Below are 19,401 nucleotides of genomic sequence, written 5' to 3'. Positions count from 1 at the left end.
GAGAGACCATCAACTGACATATCCAACTCCTCCTAGAGTGTGTTCTCCAGGGTAGGATTCAGGATTATTTTCAAACCCTTTCACTGCTGGTGTCGAGGCAGGGACGTAGCCGGGGGGGGGGGGTCGGGACCCCCCTTCCATTAGAAAAAACGAATGATGTGTGCTGCTGCGCCGCCGTGCCCAAGCCCCATTATAATGGCGGCACTTAGGTCTGACCTTCCTAAAATCCTGGCTACGTCCCTGGTCAAGGAAGGCCTTTTTGTTTGCAAGATTGAATGTACCCTCAAATGTGACCGGGGCAGATATTTGCAGACCCCATTTTTGAATTGTGTATGTCACTGTGATCAAGCTCCAGATGTTCTCCATCATATTGCATTGCTTTGTCCATTGTATATAATTCCGAGGGAAAAAATTGTTAAAAAGCTTATTGGAAATGAATATCTGTTGGAATGGGTTATCAGTGGGATACTTATTGGAAGATCGGAACCTGCATATTACCAGGCTAGTGGCCAATTTTCTGGTGGAGGCAACAAAATTATGGCTTAAATTTTAATAATGATCCTGAAGTTTTATTGTAAATGTATGTTGTTGTTGTATGCCTAATAAAGGTTGACTGACTGACTTAAAAATAAATCTCATCACTAAATGCTACCTAGACCTACTTAGAATCTCATGAAAATGAACAAATCTCTCTCTTCCAGTTGCTCAGATTGAGTTACTTACAATCAAACATAGGCATTCATTTAAGTTTTCTATTTCATGAAAAGAGTTCTAGTCTGTCCCTGCAATGAACAGTAATTACCACTTTTTGCTTCAAATTCATGACTTTCAGTTTCTGTTTCTCAGCAGACTAACATACAGTAACATGATATAAAAAGGTGGATCAGAAAAGGCAAAGGAGTGAAATGGCACAGAGAGACCATATATGAAAGGGAAACAAAGGACTTTGCCACAGAAGAAGCAGTTTAGATGTTGTAAACTGCTCCCCTGGGTTGTGCATTAACATACTGGTAGTTTAGTGTCTAGATATACAGCATTTTTTGAGAAACATGGGGAGATGTATCAGGCAAAACTTTTACTGAATTCAGTGATTCAGACTATGGTTTTCTCTTGGTGATTTCAGTCAAACATTAAAATTCTTTAAATCAGATATTTAAATCAATGTGATTTAAAATATTACCTGTGCCAATCTAATTTCTTTGAAAAGGAACAATTACCCAGAATTTAAAAAAATCACTTTATTTTAAGAGCACCCTATTAGTACATGTATAAAGCAATGCAGCAAACAATAATCCACAGCACATTTTAAAAAATGTTTCCAGGACAGATTTCTCTTAAAGTTCGGGTTAAATGACAACATAGACATGCTATTCAAGTCTGGCTTCACAGAAAGTCACAGGACTGTTCTCTTTATTCTTACTGACTGAGAAGTCTGTTTTTGCATTTCAGTTGTGAATCCCATCCAATTCTGGTGCGAGTGTGGTTTCAATTATCTTAATTCTTTAGGTATACAAAATTATTGCATGAGTCCCATGCTCCAAGTGAAAGACAAGATATACAGATTTGAAGGTACCAATGGCAATTTTGAATTCAATCTTCACAGCATATTTTATGGTTTCAATACAATAGCCCTGGGTCATTTGCCTAAAGCAATTAAAGCTATTCATCTATTTAAAATTTGTTTTGCATGAACATCAAGGAATTAAAATTCTTCAGCCTAGTCGTTTCAGAAGCATATTTATTTTTGTTTTAGAGGGAGCATCACTGAAAGCTAGAAATGTCCAAACAGTGGAGAAGTGTTCACTAAGATTAAGACTCATTAATACCCACAAACTACATTCATAAACAGCAACCCATATCACCCTCATGTCCATAAACAGCAACCCACATCACCTCCTCATACTACCACAATAAAGTGTTCAGAGGTCTAATCATATCCTGCTTATTTTACATTCTTCCCCAGGAAAGAAAACTTTGTGCCTATTGCTTAGGTATGATGAAATCAATGCTGATTTCAGGTACTATCAAGAGCTCAAATCCAATTCTAACAGCATTACTTAAATACTACATTAAAATACAAGGAGCCAGCATGGTGTAGTAGTCTGAGTGTTGGACTAGACTCTGGAAACCAGGGTTCGATTCCCCACTTGGCCATGAAACCCACTGGATGGCCTTGGGCAAGTCACATACTCTCAGCCTCAGAGGAAGGCAATGACAAACCTTCTTTGAACAAATCTTGCCAAGAAAGCCCAATGGCCTTAGGGTCGTCATAAGGCAGAAGTGACTTGAAGGCACACAACAACAACAACAACAACATTAAAACATACACACACTTAAAGGACGTCTTTTTCTATCCCCTTAAAATCAGATTCTAGCCAGTGGTGATAGCTTCAACTTATACCAAAAGCTATTAATTAGAATGCCTCTGTTCAGGAAAATTTTGGAGAACAAGTCAAACCAAACACGTTGAACCCTAAAATATCTTGCTTGAGTTTTAAAAATATGATGGTTCAGGTGATATCTAAGCTTAATAAAGTGAAACATGAATAAGCCATATGGGGAGGGATACATTTCCTTCAGGTCAGGAATGGACCAATCAATAATCCTTCAACTAACTACAGTATAGTATCTCATTTGCTCTAAACTGAGAAATTATGGTTAATATTTTTTGAGCAAGACAGGATATTAAGCCACATGGCCTAATATTCTGGTTTATTCCAAACCTATTAACTATACTTGTATGGATAATAAACATGCAACTCAGTGGGAAAGGCATCTTACAAATATCTTTTAGAGCATTCTGGTATGAATTCTGGTGTGTTCTTCAGGGACAGCTGCTTTGCCATTCAGTCTTCTTAGGAAGTACTAAATGAAACAGATGGAACTAATTTTTCCTTTGCTTATTTCTTAAACGTTTTAACAAAAGCTCAGAAGCTTTACTACTGAATTCCTATCTGTTTTGTGCATTTTAAAAAATCCTCCCAGTGTTCTATACATCCTGCTCAAGTTGTGCCTTAACATATTTTGAATGTATTTATCTGGCTTAACTTTGTTTTTTTTCTAGGATTGTGACTTAATACACTTTCCTTGCACATCGACACTTATAACGGACCATTTCACTTCAGCTGTAACATTTTAAAGTAATGTTAACTAATGAATTATAATGTTCACTATTTCTCATTGCCTCCTGAGTGGCACAGATTTCAGGGCATGAACCTACTTTACATTAACACCTGGTTAGCATTAAAATTTGAAACCGGCAATACAACACTAGATAACACCCTTCCCTGTTCCCAAAATGTATCAAGGAAGAGTTGTATGGTATTAAGAAATGTGTGTTGCCTAATTTTATTTTATAAATACACACCCACCACTCTGCTGTCTTTCATCTGTACAGAGGAACTGTTACTCTACATTTTTCTTTTTAAAAATCATATTAGGTGCTATAAAACTGGCAAAGGTAAAATCTGATGTTATTTTAAGATGATCAAAGATGCTATGAACTTCATAGGAAACCCCTTTCAGTGATGGAGTGCATCCAAGATCTTGGATTCTACTCACTGTCACTTTCCAGAAACACAAAATACTTTTCTTTTCTTTTTTTTAAAAAAATCCACAAAACCAGTAGAACTTGTTCAGTTATTGTGCCCTAATTTTCAAGGTGGAAGAAAATCCTGATGAAGCTGGTTGCAGAACTCACTACAGAAAATGGCCAAAAAAAAGTAATTTCATTAGAAGCATGGTTCTTGTTTATATATTTACACAGATTAGATTGACACCGTCTAATTTTTGGATGACAAACGGTTCATGTGCCTTTGTGTAGCACAGACTGCATGAGAACAGACGGACTCTTTGTATGAAAGACCAAACTGACACAAGGAAAAGCAGCAGGCAATTGTTAGCACACACATCCCTAAAACAGTTTTCTTGTAACAGCTGTATGCAAATTGGGACTTCATTAATGAAGGAGATGGTGATGCTAAAAGAAAAGATGCTTAAGTTTCATTCAGAAAGTGTTCTAAAAAAAGGATCATACAATTTTTGGGGGAAAGAAGACAGGACAGACATCACACTATGCTTTGTTATGTGACTTCAAAGAAACTCTGATTTACAGCAATCCTATCAGAGTGTTTTGTTGGCAATATTTATTCAGAGGAGATTTGTCACAGTCCTTCTCTGAGGCTGAGAGAACATGATTTGACCACTGAGTTTCTATGGCTGAACTGGGATTTGAACCATCATATCCCAAACTCCTAGTCTAACATTCAAACCACTGTACCACACTGGCTCTCTCAGTGCTAGATACAAACAATAGGTAGGTTAATGACTTGATTATGGCCTACATTCTGACAAAAATCAAGTGTTGCACTGGAAGATCCCTGATACTGAAATACCTTCTGGTCCCCAAATGCAGCCATGTTGCACACATGTTAAAGAACAGAGGTGAATATATCAAGTCTGAGTCATGCAGATCAGGACCTACTGCAGGAAGCAAGCAGGTACATGAGTGAGGTGGAAATCCTACACACCCTTACAAGAGAATAACTCCCATTTAACATAATAGTATTTCTTTCTGAGTACATACACTCCCTCAATTTTCCTTGGTGTCTACCCCTCACAGAAGTTGGGTCTGAAGGCATGCACAGCAAGAAAATCTGCCCAGGAAAAATTCTTGTGTTCATTCTGTATCTGTAAGATATTAAAGCTGACTGAGAGGATATGCTTACATTTGAAGGCATGTTCCAAATCCCATGCATAATGGCTGTGAAAATTCTGTCACATGACAGCTTCTGCCTTGTCAGCCTGAATATTTTTGATAAACGTGTCTAACAAATATCTAACGTTTGATGGGACCTGCACACATCAAAGCATAAAAATCAGTTCCTGAAGTCTATCACAAGTATATATACCTTCAGTTTCCTTCAAATATTGTTGCACCATTGTGCAGCAAGACCTCTCCTGTGAAGCTGGCAACAATTCTGTTTAACACACAATCTTATCAGAGATAGGACTTATCAAGTGATGGGACTCACTCGCCCAAGCACAAAGTGTCTTAAAATGCACTACAGCCCAAATAATGAACAACTGCTAGAATATTAAGTGTAAAAAGCAAGTATGGGTTAGAATAATAGAATCAGACGAGACCTCAAGGGCCATCCAGTCCAACCCCTGCCATGCAGGAACACACAATCAAAACACCCCTGACAGATGGCCATCCAGCCTCTGTTTAAAAACCTCCAAAGAAGGGGACTGCATCACATTCTGAGGGAGCGTGTTCTATTGTTGAACAGCTCTTAGTATCAGAAAGTTCTTCCTAATGTTGAGATTGAATCTCTTTTCCTCTGGTTTGACTCAGTTGCTCTGGATCCTGTCCCTGGATCAGCAGAAAACAAACTTGCTCCATCCTCAATATGATATCCCTTCAAATACTTAAACATCCTCACAGAGCGTGGTTATTAGAAGGGCTTTAAATCTTTGTTCCCCCACCATCCAAATATGAATTACCTCTTCCCAAACCTTTAAAAAAATCCATTAAAAATAATCTAATTGCATGAATTATGCCTTGCCTTATTCAATTCCTAATTCTTACTTATGTTTGTAGAAACAGTAATTCAATAGCAAGTTATATCTGGCTAGCCATTATCTCTAGAAGGAGTTTCTGTTTAGTTCTATGGAGAAACTAAGGCTGCTGCCACATTGCAGAATTAATGCAGTTTGACATTGCTTTAACTGCTATGGCTCTATCCTATGGAGTCCTGGATTTTGTAGTTTGCTGCATCACCAGAGCTCTCAGAGAAGGCTAAATATTTACAAAACTACAAATCCCAGCACTCTATAGCATTGAGCCATAGCAGTTAAAGTGTTGTCAAACTGCATTGATTCTGCAGTGTCGATGCAGCCCCAGATAAATTTTCATCCCATTCCAGACTTTATACTCATGCTATGTAAAATTGCCTATTGTTTACTTTGCATTTCTAAGCAAATTTTGTATATAACTCCATGTAGAAACATGGAGGAAGTACTGTATAGCATTTTTAAAAGAAGTAGCTGTGCTAGCATTTCAGCATTAAAAAAAGGAGTCTTGAGGCATCTTTAAGACTAACCAATTTATGTTAGCATGATTCTTTTTCTTAGATTACAATTCACTTCCTCCAATGCATCATACACAACTGATGTATCACAACTCAAAAGAAACCTCAACACATGATGATGAACACCTTCTACACTCATAATGAAAAAATGGTTGTCTCCACTTTGCTATTTCAGTATGTAATCCACAATTCATTTCATCTCCAAAATCCACATAACTCACATAAATAAAACAATTTTGGGTGTTATTTACTATTCCATAGAAATACATAAAGGCCTCCTAATGTAGTTTTGGTTCAAGAAATTAGCTTAAGAAACTTAAGCTTTCATATTTTAAAAAGCAAGTTATTTATTCATATGGTTGCAAAAGCTATAACTGAAAGTGCAAGACCAATGCCTATTGAATTTCAAAAGTAGTTGCTGATTAGGAAGTCAGGTGGATAGTGGAGCTTCTAAACTCTATATGGCTCCTTGCTCCTTCTGTTGCCTACAGAAATGTAATAAACTATACAGAAACACTTTTTTTTCCATTTGTACAGTTTACAGAGGTTGTAGAATACGGCTTTTGGTGTAGACATCTGATCTCCTTCCAACTGTAGCATACCTATGCTACAGAAACTTTGACTTCAGTTAACAGAATGCCCAAGAAACTGCAAAATCAGTAGAAATAATTAACTGTTATTTGTGGCTGCTTCAACTAAGGTGCACAAGTGCTTGGGTTCAGGATTGCACCCTTAGGCAAGTCACTATCTCAGCTTCTGTGTTGCAACAGAAGGTAATCTCAGAAATCAAGCTGGAGTAAACACCATAGATTCCATCAAAGATTCTCTATTTCCAGAGAAAGGTGTGTTCCCATGAATCTCATGTTTCTATGAGAAAGGCAGGATACAAACCAAGTTTAAAAATAAATAATTGTACTTCCAATGCTGCAGTTGCTGCACTCATTTATATACAGGTTGAGTTTCCCTTATTTGGAATTCCAAAATACTCAAAAAAACCCAAAACTTTTTTCATGGGTGGCTGAGATTTGCTTTCTGATGGTTCAGTGCAGACAAACTTGGTTTCATGCACAAAATTATTAAAAAATATTGTGTAAATATGTGTACAGAGTGTATATGAATTATAAAAGAATTTTGTGTTTAGACTTGGATTCAATCTTCCGGTTATCTCATTAAGTACCTATATGCAAATACAGTTATTCCAAAATCCAAAATACTTCGGGACTGATCCTAATCATTTCAGATAAGGGAGACTCAATCTGTATATGAATGAGTGCTAGAGGGCAGAGTTGCAGGACAGAGATTCCAATGTGAATTTTCATTCTTTTGGCCATTTAAAATGAATAATTGGTTAAAACCAGGTAATTCCCACATGACTCTTCTTGTCTATTAGCAGGAGTGGCCACAGAGCCATGTCTACAAAATCCTAGTGACATCACATAGCTTCCAGATCATTGGCAAGGAAACAATGTCTGCCATTTACCTTACAGACCAAACCAGCATTTTGGACTCTGACACTTGCTGACTGCAGGAGAAAAAAGAGTAAGTTCACCTCTACTAGGTATGGCTCCCAGAGTCAGCTGACAAACCCAGCTCAGGCATAATTAAGAACACAGCTGTAAGCAGCTTTTGTTGATTAGATGACAGAACCTTTCCTCAAGCTACAGAATGTTTCTGTGCACCTAACCAGAGCCCAAGAGGTTATAACTAGAAGATAGGACCCTATTCCTGAGCCTGACCAACAAATAAACCTCCTTGCTCTATGCAGCTAGACTGAAAAGTGCAGAAAGCCTCATATTATGGGAGAGGCAGGGCTGGCAGGGCAGGGCAGAAGGAGGGGGAAAAGATGATGGAAGGAGCAGGAAAGCAGAAATTAATCTGTGTAGCATGGATGAACTTAAAATATAATGATGTGCCCACTCCCCCAGAATTAAGCAAGAGTATGAAATCCAGCATTATTTGAAGAATGATAAAATTGTATTATTGAAAATTGCCCCATGACATAAGAACTAGGGAGACCATGGCGATTCAAAATCTGGCATTCAAAAGGTGGTTTGTCTGAGAATAAGCTTGGGCAGCTCACTGCCCTATGACAGTTCAGAGGAGGAGAGCTGAGACCCACCTAATTGGCATCTTTCCCCCCATAGTGCCTGTTCAGAGAAGCCCACAAGTGGGCATAGGAACAACAGCTTTCTCCCACTGTTGTCTCCTAGAAACTGGTATCCAGCAATATGAAGGCTTTGATCCTGGAGGTAGCATACAGGGTAGTATATGTAGCAGCCACTGATGGCTGCATCCTTCATTAATGTGCTCTTTTTTTAAATCCTTTTTATTATAGATTGTCTTCACGTACATAAAACATAATATATCGTACACAGTTTTCTCGTCAGACATTGTTATTATTTCCCATAATCCCTTCTTTTCTTTATCTCGTAGATTTAAATTCATAGTGACTTCTTAAACACACTTCCTTTCCCATTGTTGACTGGAATTCCCTCTACCTCTATTACCTTTTCCATCTTCTTAATATTTTCCTGTGACTCTAATATCCTTTAAAAAACAAACAAAAAACCCCCCTCTAATTCTATAGTTTAGCCATCAAGTATGATGTTGTGAAATACTTCCTTTTGTTAATCGTGAACCTTCCATCATTCAGTTACTAGATGATTCTGGATTCCAGAATTGCAAGGCGGTAACTTCTCTCTATCCACTTTTGCCACACTGCTAATAATTTGATATAACTCAGTGTTTACTAATTAAAATATATCACTTTATTGTGAGACCTTAGGAAGGCATACAAATTTAAAAAAAATAATAATGTATAATAATTCCTGGTAAAAATAAAATAATTTAAACAAAATAAATATATAAATACCGTATTTTCCGGCGTATAAGACGACTGGGCATATAAGACGACCCCCAACTTTTCCAGTTAAAATATAGAGTTTGGGATATACTCGCCATATAAGACTACCCCCTTCCAACGCACACCAAATAAAAATTTTTTAAAAATCAGATTTGATTCCAATATGGTAATTTTAATTAAAATGCTTATGACATGCAGGTACTTAGCAGGAAAACTTCTTGTATGCAAAGCCTGCTTGGATTGGTCAGCTCTCCCTGCCTGCCCAGCCCTCCCTGTCTCCAAGATTTTATTCTTCCGTACTTGTGCAGTGCATCCCTTCCTGCTTTCATATGGTCGCCACATATGGAGGGGATGCGGCCTATCATTGCCACCATGTTTTGATTTGGGTTTTCTGAACCTGGAGCATTGGGTTAATCTATTTAAGATGGAAAAAGAGGTGGAAAACCTGAATCATGTCCGGGCTTTGTGTAAACAGCCCAGACCCAATTCAGGGCTTTGGAGCTGCATCGTGTAAACAGCAAGCAGCCAGACCAAGGGGAATGTAGACAAGGCCTGACAGCCAGCATAGCATAGTGATTTGAGTGTTGAACTATGACTTTGAAATCCACTGGGTGACCTTGGGTAAGTCTAGGGCTCCGGCACACCAGGGTTTGAATCCCTGCTCAGCCATGGAAACCCACTAGGTGACCTTGGGCAAGTCACATGCACTCCGCCTCACAGGAAGGCCATGACAAACCACCTCTGAACAATTTTTTCTGAGAAAACCCCATTACAGGTTCACTTTAGGGTTTCCATAAGTAAAAAATGACTTGAAGGCACACAACAACAACAACAACAACAACAACAACAAACAACAGACAAACCCTAAGCCAGAATTTCCCAAAGAGTCCAATTTTTACTAACAGGAGTGTTGCTCACCCCTTGGACTACTTTCTTTCCATGATTTCCAGCTCTACAGCATTTTAAGATGCAGCAACCACAACAGTACATAGGATTTAAATTATGGGAAATATTGCCAATTCTCCTCAGCAACCCCTAGCATAGAATTTGTTGTTTTCACAACTGCTACATGCTGGGCTAACCATTTTCACAGGGTTATTATCTTACAATCCCAAATCCTTTCTCTAGCCATTCACAGCCAGTCAAACCACCTGATAAAATGGTGTTCATAACTTCTTTGAGAAAATCCTGAGATTATATTTTGAAGGATAGGAAAATTTAAGACTGTACTACACTACCCACTGCTGAAATACAGCTATAGAAATGTAAATAAAAGCAGAGGCCTGATGATTCTGAGACTGATAAAATACAATGTTCATTCCATTTTTAAAAAAACAAACAGCTTCAACAAAAATAATAAATGATGTAAATCAGATTTGATCAGAGAAGTATCCATCACATCTACTCATAATTAAACAAACAACTCCATTTCCATGGGTGGAAAGAGCTATTAGGAATTAGCAAACATATTTATCTTTCCTCTTCCGAGCCACAGCTTCAACTATTACAATGCACATGGGTCCAACTTACCACACCTGTGAAGCTATGCTGAACCTAAGAAAAAAGTTCACAAAAGGAAAAGCCCCAGTGAAGAACTCTTTATAAACCAGGGCTTGTAAGGGTCTGAAGGATATCAGCAATTTATGTACAGATGAATCCTAATCTGTAAAAGTTCAAGTCAAAGGGGCTGGATTTTCCCAGCACTTTGTGGTTGCAATTCTCTTCCAAAAAGATAGAGCTTGTATTGGCAAAAGGCCTCCCTACACATGCTCTTTTCACTAAACTCTTTCAGACTTCAAAGGCTTTGGAGCTGGTTCTAATTCCTTGAGAGAACAGATTTTAGTTTGCTTGCATATATACATAGTAACAGATTTCCCAGAGCCATACAACGAGTTGCAAGAGCAATTGTTTTCACAGCAGGATGAGTGACAGTGAGCCCTTGGTATCTGCTGGGGTTTGGTTCCAGGATCACCACCACCACACCTATACCAAAATCCATGGATGCTGAAGTCTCATTATAGATAATGGCATGGTGAAACTGTATCCTTATTAAAATGGAAAAATCAAGGTTTGCTTTTTGGAATGTATGTATATATTTAAGCATTTTCAAACTGTGGATGGTTGAATTTGTGGATATGGAGGGCTGACTGTACTGGGTTTTCCCCATCCCTCCCTAAAATAAACTCCCTTGACTCTTGTTATAATGGGGTTCTGGAACTCATAGCACCCAGAATTTTAACTCACCATGAGGTTCAAACAAGTTAACTGAGATTTAACCCCACCTAAGTGAATATACAATCAAATCATTAAAACATCTCTTTTACTGATCAGCAGATGGGCTATCCTGAGCACTGCTAGCTTCCTCTGGTTGCAGTTTCTCAACCACTATTAGGATGCTGAAAAATCACCTCTCTCATCTAAGTTTTATAGTTAGTTTGTGTATATAGCTGTGGCAACAGAATGAGCAGAATGCAAACTATAATAATGAAGTCACATATTCATTTAGAATTTAGAAAATTATGGTACTTTCAAGAAGAATATAATGAGATGCTGAAATCATCTACACCTGAACTATGGTAGGCTAAAGTCCTTTGACCAAAGGATCATCCCACTGCTGCTGCTCTATAGAGAGCTTCAGCATTCCATCATATTCACTTTTCTTAGAAATCATTCTCTAGTAAGCTTGTGAACGTCCCATTTGTATCACTCAGGATCAATTAGAAGGTGATATTTTTCTTCCTTATCACCATCATCATTGTTATTGATTTATGCCCCACTTTTCTTCACAGAGTCTAGGACTGCTAACAATTTACATAAAAGCATACACTATTTGTAATATATAATTATAGTCAAGCACTATAATTATATATTACAAATTGTGGACAAAAAATCCAACCAATGTATGCAGTTTATGGACTTTATATATGGCCTGTTTACTAAGCATGAACTGTGCAAGTAGTACTTCAGTATCCTTCTGAAAGAAACTTGTCTTCTGCTGATGAACTCTGCCATCCCACTGAAACCGAAGTTCATAATTAAACTGCTTCTTAGATACCAATTCTGCAGGAGAAGCAAATTCTTTGCCTCCATGTGACCTGTGCAAAGCAATTTAGAACATCAGCCATTCAGTGTGACTGTACAGCCCAAGGTCAGCAGAGGCCCACAGCAACCATTCCAAATCAAGCCCTTGAGCAAGAATGCTAATTCCTCTCCACAACTGGGGAAAAAAAAATGGTATAGAAATGTTTATTGTTTGAATTTTTTGGAGAGCATTTTCCTGTAAAGGTAGTACTAATTAAAAAAAGGAAGCCACAAGTTGCTTCCCCTTTCATTGCAATGACTGATGCATTTTTTAAAACCCCATAATTAGTCTTAATTTTGCCTTTAACTTGAAAATTAGTTGAACTAACGATGTGTCTTTTTCCTCTACTGTGTGTCAGGTCACAACCTAAGCAAGTCCTTCTGAATGAAACTATAGAATAACATATAGTGTAGTGTGGGCATAAGGCATGCCTGTTTTCAAATAATTTTTTGAGTTAGATAATAAAAAAATCAGGTGCACATGGACAAATATACGTAATAGTTTTATAAGAACACTCAAAAGGTCAAGTTTTACTTTTAAATGCAATAAGTTTAGTCTGTACTATGAGATGAAATTAGGAGTCGACTTTTTGGCAAAGGAAACCAGAGTTCCTGCAACTTTTATTTTACAATATAATCTTATGTCTATTGTTATGCAAGTCCCATGAGTTATTAGGGTTACTCCCAAAGAAACAGGGCACTGGACCACACCCACAGCTAAGCTGCTTAAGAAACAGAATGTTAAGAATTATGTTTCCAACAGTAATATTTTCATTCAAATTTTAATTAAGAATAATGTCCTTATAATTTTGGTGTTTTTTTAAAAAAAAACTTTAATTTTAATTTGGACAGGAATTAAAGCTCACATGGTATAGTGGTTTGAGCACTGGTCTAGGACTCCAGCACACCAGGGTTTGAATCCCTGCTCAGCCATGGAAACCCACTAGGTGAACTTGGGCAAATCACTTACACTCGGCCTTAGAGGAAGGCAATGGCAAACTGTCTCTGAACAAATATTGCCAAGAAAACCTGTTAAGCTAGAGTTAATTTGAAACTACATGGCAAGCACAATAGATCAAGTTACACACATGCATACTAAGGGACACCTGTTATAATCAAAACAGACATTTGAAAATTTCTGTAATTTCTGTAACACCTGTGTTAGGAAAACATAAAATAATTAATTGCATACCAATTAATAAATAGTGTTAAACTGCAGGAAGGGATAAGCACTTACTGGTTTTGGCATTTTCGGTTCTTGAAGTATTCCTGTCGGTCCAAAAGCAAATATTCATACAGCAGCCTAAGGGTGTTCCGTCTTTCTTCTAAGAGACCTGAGCAAAGAATCCAAGTAATTATCACATAGAAGTCAAACTAAGACACACATGGCACAGTACAGGAGTTTTAAGCAGGTTAAGTACGCAGCGATGATTCATTCATGACCAATAATTACTTAGTAACGCCAGTGCTTTAGAAGAAAACATAAAACCAGGAGCCTCACCCAGTGAAGGAAGAGTCCAATTGCAAGTAGGGAAGGCCACTTGGTTAGCCACACCCATAGGAGTACCTATAATTTCAAGATATTTTTTCAAGGGAAGGAGGAAGTTGGCAGGGTGGGGGATTATCTAAACCAAGTATCCAAGCAACACAGAGGCAACTAAATCCCTTAAAAGAAACTTCTCCTTCAGACACCCTGTAGGAGTGCTTCCTTCACTAAATACAACCCCTTTTCAAGAAATTACTAGGGCTGCATCTGCACTGCAGAAATAATCTAGTTTGACATCACTTTAATTGCCATGGCTCAATGCTAGGGAATTCTGGTAATGGTAGTTTGTTGGCACCAGAGCTCCAAAATATGAAGCAATATGAAGAAGGCAAGGGAGGCATTGCTTCATTTTGCCTTGAAACTTAAGCAAAGCAAGAGGAATTTCCTGACAGGTATGATGTAACTTATGGTCTGTCCACTCAGGCAGGAGCTACTGTTTCAGCTTCCACCATGCTTCAAATGAAAAGTTGGAGGAAAGACCTTTCGTTCAGGGCTGGCATGCATCATTTGGCCACTTTCTGAACCTGCCTTACTCAATGCAAGGACAGGTCTTCCACCTATGGAGTCACTTATGGAGAAGACAATTGCCTTCTGCACACATATATTGGGGTGGAGGGCAGAAATCCATCCTTTCTGCCACCCAGGGAAGATATTGGGAAGGGGGGGGCAGAAAGGAGAGGGTGGCTAATGGGACCCCAATCCTCCTCAATGCTGCACTCCAACTCACACTTACCTCAGAGTAAGCTCCACTGAGTATATAATGTGACTACTCGTTACACCCAAAAAGCTAAGGTTTCAACCAAACCTGTAAAGTGTATGTGGCCGTGTGCCTTCAAGTCTTTTCCAACTTGTGGTGACCCTAAGACAAATCTGCCACGGTGTTTTCTTGGCAAGAGTTGTTCAGAGGGGGTTTGCCATGGCCATCCGCTGAGGTTGAGAGCATGTGACTCACCCAAGGTCACCCAGTGGGTTTCCATGGCTGAGCCAGGATCACAATCCCAGTCTGCATCGTCCTAATCAACACTCAAACCACTACACCACACTGGCTCACTTTAGAGTTGCAAACATTTCCTAAGTCGACTCTGGGAGAGTCACACTCTCTCAGCCTCAGGATGTCCATGGCAAAAACGTGCCAAGCAAACTCTTGTGAGGGGCTTGCCTTAGTTTGCCATACATTGGAAATGGCTTGAAGGCACACAACAATGAGGTCTACTAAGCCTCCTGGAGCTTCCTTTATGCCTTGGATGGAGTCCAATGTACACCGAGGGAGGGATTCGAGTCTGCCTGAACTCCTTGGGAACTTAGTTCCGTGAGAAAGAGAGGAGGAAGAGGGTGAGATTTAAAGGCAAAAGACTATTAAATAAAGGTGGAGGGAGGCCAGCAGACACACGTTAAGGTGACCTTTCCTGTGGGCAAAGCTTTCCAGGAGGAGGAGAAGGAGAGAAACTAGCTAGGAGGGCTTCAAAAAGTTCTACTCCGAGAACCTACTGATGTTGGGTGCCTTCAAGTCGTTTCCCAACTTATGGATTTTGTTGACAAGTTTCTTCAGAGGGAGGTTTGTCATGGCCACCCTCTGAGGCTGAGAGAGTGTGACTTGCCCAAGGTCACCCAGTGGGTTTGACATGACTCAGCAGGGATTCGAACCCTGGTCTTCAAACTATTCCACCACGCTGGTATAAAAAAGTATACATTTTAATTGAGCCCAGGGCTGGAATCCGGGCTAGGCTATGAACCCTCCACCCCTGGGTGCTTGGGACAGGAGAATCGACTTGCAGGCACACTACGACAACAGCAGCAAAAAGGCCATTAGCTTCAGTGCTATACGGGAAATATGATGTGTGGGTAACATGTGAGTACATTAAACCATGACTACGGAGTTGCTAGTAGGGCTCTCTGAGGCCCTCAAATGGGAGCTGAGTGCTAATCTCTTATAACTAAATCAAACCACTCTCTTCCCGCCGCCGCCGCCGCCTGCAGCCTGGACCCCGGTTGCCAAAGCTGCCTCCCCCGCCTTCCCCTCCCAGGCCCCAAAGCCACTCAGTCCTTGGCCTGGCCTTCTTTGCCCGCCGTCCTCCAAAGACAACGAGGCTGACAGAGGGCAGGGGGACCCACCCTCCATTTCGGCCTTCTGTCCAGGAGGAAGGCCAATATGCCCTTCACTGGGAGCAGGGCTCAGGAGCATGGCTTGACACTTCGAGAGGAGCATTTCTGCCTACTTCTCTTTGGTCCTGTCCCTCCGTTCTTCTAGCCTGTCCTCCATTTTGCGGGGCCTTCTCCTCAGGGGCGCCCAGACAGCCTCCCCGCCAAGGAGGACAAGGCAGCGCCAAAGAGAGGACCTTCAGGGGAAAACAAGTCGGAACATGAGCCAAGGAAGGCAAACAACAACACCAAAACCAAAAAGATAACCTCCTAGAAGTGAGAATTCATCTGTCTTAGTCCTGCTCAAAATGGAGGACATCTTGATATTCCTCCTGGACAGAAGGTTGAAAGGGAGGACGTGACCCAAGAAAAAGCTCCAAACACTCCTCCAAATGTAAACTCCTGCTTCGTAGTCCTGCTCAAAAAGGAGGCCATGCTGACATTCCTCCTGGACAGAAGGTGGAATTAGGGGACATGGCCCAAGAAAATGCTGAAAACACTCCTAGATACAGAAATGCATGCCTCCTAGCCCTGCTCAAAATGGAGGACACTTTCCCATTCCTCCCGGAGAGAAGGAGGCTGAAATGGAGGACATGACCCAAGAAACAGCTCCAAGCCCTCCTTGAACTAGAAAGCCCTGCCATGCTTCCTAGCCTTGCTTAAAATTCCTGCCGGGCAGAGGCTTCAAATGGAGGACGGGCGCCAAGAAGGGACTCCTAAGGAAGTGTCCATTCCTGCTTCGGAGCGGGGCTCCAAATGGAGGGCCTTTCTGCCATTCCTCCTGGAAGAGGAGGAGGAATGGAGCCCCAAACCCTCACTGGAAAAGAGAAATGCCTGCTCAAAATGGAGAGGGGGGGGCTTGAGACTTCCCTCCTGGGCAGAAAGTGGGGCTGGAGGGCCCGTCCTGGAAAAGGAGGACCTGCCTGGTGCCCCCTGGAGAAGTCTGGGGGAAGAAGAGCCGCTTTGGGCTACCTTTCTGGGCCCACAAGTCCCGGGGCTGCTGCTGCTGCTGCTGTTGCTGCTGCCTTGGCCGGGCGTCCTCCTGGGCTGCAGCTGCTCCTCCCTCCCTCTCTGCCTGGGTCTGGCTCTGTCCCTTGGGCTTGTGGGCGTCGTGGCTAGGGCTCAATATGGCCGACGGGGCGGGGATGGGCCAGCCCCCCCCCCCAGCCCTGCCTTCTTCTTCGCCTTCCTCCTCGCTCGGCCTCTGGGCCTGAGAGAGACAGAGAGCCAGGCTCCCCTCCTCCTTCCCTCCCCGGAAAGTCAGGTGGAGTTCCCCTCCAAAAGAAAGTGGGACTGACTGAGAGGGAACCAGAGAAGGGCTGTGATTTGGAAAGCTGAGCTGGAGGAGACCCCCTTGGACCCTGTCTTTAATGCCCCCCTCCATCCTCCAAGGGAGGAAGGCAGAAGCAGAGGAAGCCCTTGCCACCAGGCCAGGCCAACTCTCCTCGACATGAGCTCTCCTCCTGGACTAAAGTCTCCTTCCTCAGAGGCTTTGAGGAAGTAGACTGAAGTCTAGGAAAACGCAATTCACTGAGTCTCAAAGGAGTTTCTCCTCCTTACTTATCTGACCTTCTTTCTCCTTACATTCCTACTCGCACCCTCCGCTCTGGTAGTCAAGGTCTCCTGTCACAATGTAGGACTACCACTGCCCCCTCCCGAATCCATCCCTTCTCGCTTGCTGCCCCTTACTCCTGGAACCTTCTTCCCCCACATGCACACCTCATCACTTCTCTGCCCAGTTTCAAAACTGAGTTAAAGACTATATTGTTTAGAGAAGCATTCCCAGAGGTGAGCCCCTCTCTGACCCAGGAAGCCTCCTTTTAACCATCCGTTAAGAAGCCAAGCCCTTCCTCCAGTCCATCAGAGGTGGAGAAGAACTGCTGGACCTGATCCCATTCCCCACCACCACTCCCTTCTCCTTTTGTGTCGTGTCTTTTAGATTGTAAGCCTGAGGGCAGGGAACCGTCTGACTAAAAAAAAATTATGTACAGCGCTGTGTAAATTTACAGCGCTTTATAAATAAAGGTTAATAATAATAATAATAACCAGGGCTGATTCCGGCATTAAAGAGAGATTAAAGTGCATTTAAAGCATCCCACAAATGAAGCTAAAATGGCAGGTAACTGCGAATGATTATCACATGCAATTGCAGAAACAAAGTGATATTGGAAATGCATTGCCACTGAAATCCCAAAAGTAAAAAGATGCCCGTTAATGTTTCTTTGTGACCACTTTAATGGCGGGTTTTGTGCAACGTCATGGGAAATCATTTGGTGTAATTACGCAATTTTTCCAGGATATTCATGGAATAATCTCCCAATCTCCTTCGTGTGATAAAGTCCATAGAGAAAGCTGGTAGCAACTTTGAGACTAACTGGAAGGAAGAAGTTGGCAGCACAAGCTTTCCTAGGAGTTTATCAAACGGGAGGAATTTCTCTTAAATTCAAATGAAAAGAAAGTGGGGCCAAAACGCATACACTTAAAGTTGCTAGTTTTGCACAATTTCATGAATATGCATTGCATTCAAACTGGCTCCCCATTTCCCAAAAATAGCATGCCATCGTCCAAATTTGCATGTGGCAGTCTATCACGCAGTAACATGAAGCCACATGATTGTGTTTGGACTGACTTCCCATTGCCCAAATTTGTGTGTAGTGGGTTATCGCACAATAGTGTTAAACCCCATGATTGCGTTCAAATTGCCATCGGATTATACTTCCAATTCCCCTTGTCTGATAAACTCCCTAGACTTCAGCCTACTGTACTTCCCCTGAATCGTCTGAGGTAGTGCATCTGAGGAAGTAGCCTTAAGGCTACAAAAGCTCATGCTGCCAACTTCTTTCAGTTAGTCTCAAGGTGCTACAAGATCTCTCTCCTCACAAAGTAACTGTACCTCCTCCCACAGTCAACCCTTGGTTATCTGGGGAGAAGACAGTTAAAGCGGTGTCAAACCGGATTATTTCTTCAGTGTGGATGCACCAGGGGTAAGGAAGGAGTGTGCACATTGCAAGGGATGCCTGCCATGCCCTAGAAAACATCTGGAGCCAGCCCCCACATGTTTATCCTTCCTTATCTCAGTGCTTAAATCTTTGGGGGTTGGGGTGTGTGTGATAAATGGGAGTCCCAACTCCCTCCATCTATCAGGGCCTGAAATGAAAGAAAAAGCCTTCTCACCATTTGCACTGTGTCCTCAAGTAGCTCCTTGTCTAACGCGTTTGCTGTCCTTTCCCCAGAAACAAACATACCCAGAGCTCTGGGGGCAAGTCTTGTTTGCTACTGATCCTCTTAGGAAAAAATAACTTGAGAAGGATCCATCCTATCCCTCTATTTGCAGCTAGGACAGGCTGCCAAGTGGACAGGTTTCTCAAAGTGGAAAAGCAAGTGGAGTTGTTATAGATTACTGATTATTTTAAACCCAGAATATTAATCCCAGAAATCAGCAGGGAGACCAAAGAGCTGATTGGAAAGGAAACATAGGCCCGTTTCGCACGGGCCAAAAGTACGAAATTCATTCCAAATTACTGCGAACCCAAATTCAAAGTGGGCCCAGTTTTTATAGTGTTTTGAACAAAGAAAACTAGAAATCACATTTCATTGGTTATTTTAAACATTTTCACACCTATATATTCATTGGATATTCACATATTACACCTAACATATGTCACTATCCCTCCACCCAT

At 41.1% G+C, this 19,401-nt stretch overlaps 1 protein-coding gene across 2 annotated transcripts in view; it reads right to left on the bottom strand.

Annotated features, from left to right (window-relative positions):
* EZR (ezrin) overlaps window positions 1-16,845 on the bottom strand; it is a 50,700-nt gene extending 33,855 nt beyond the window's left edge. Inside the window, exons 1-2 of one of the 2 annotated variants that reach the window (XM_042479618.1) lie at window positions 16,694-16,845; window positions 13,274-13,370 (exon numbers count right to left, since the gene is read on the bottom strand). In XM_042479618.1, the coding sequence (XP_042335552.1) occupies window positions 13,274-13,285 (12 nt within the window). In that variant the 5' untranslated portion in view covers window positions 13,286-13,370; window positions 16,694-16,845. The remainder of the gene's footprint in view (window positions 1-13,273; window positions 13,371-16,693) is intronic. The other variant, XM_042479628.1, reaches the window with a different exon arrangement.
* Window positions 16,846-19,401: the final 2,556 nt, after the last annotated feature.

The sequence above is a fragment of the Sceloporus undulatus genome, chromosome 1 (assembly GCF_019175285.1).
Source record: "Sceloporus undulatus isolate JIND9_A2432 ecotype Alabama chromosome 1, SceUnd_v1.1, whole genome shotgun sequence".
NCBI lineage: Eukaryota > Metazoa > Chordata > Lepidosauria > Squamata > Phrynosomatidae > Sceloporus > Sceloporus undulatus.
The sequence above is the reverse complement of the archived record's forward strand: the minus strand, read 5'-3'. Positions and strand labels throughout refer to the sequence as shown.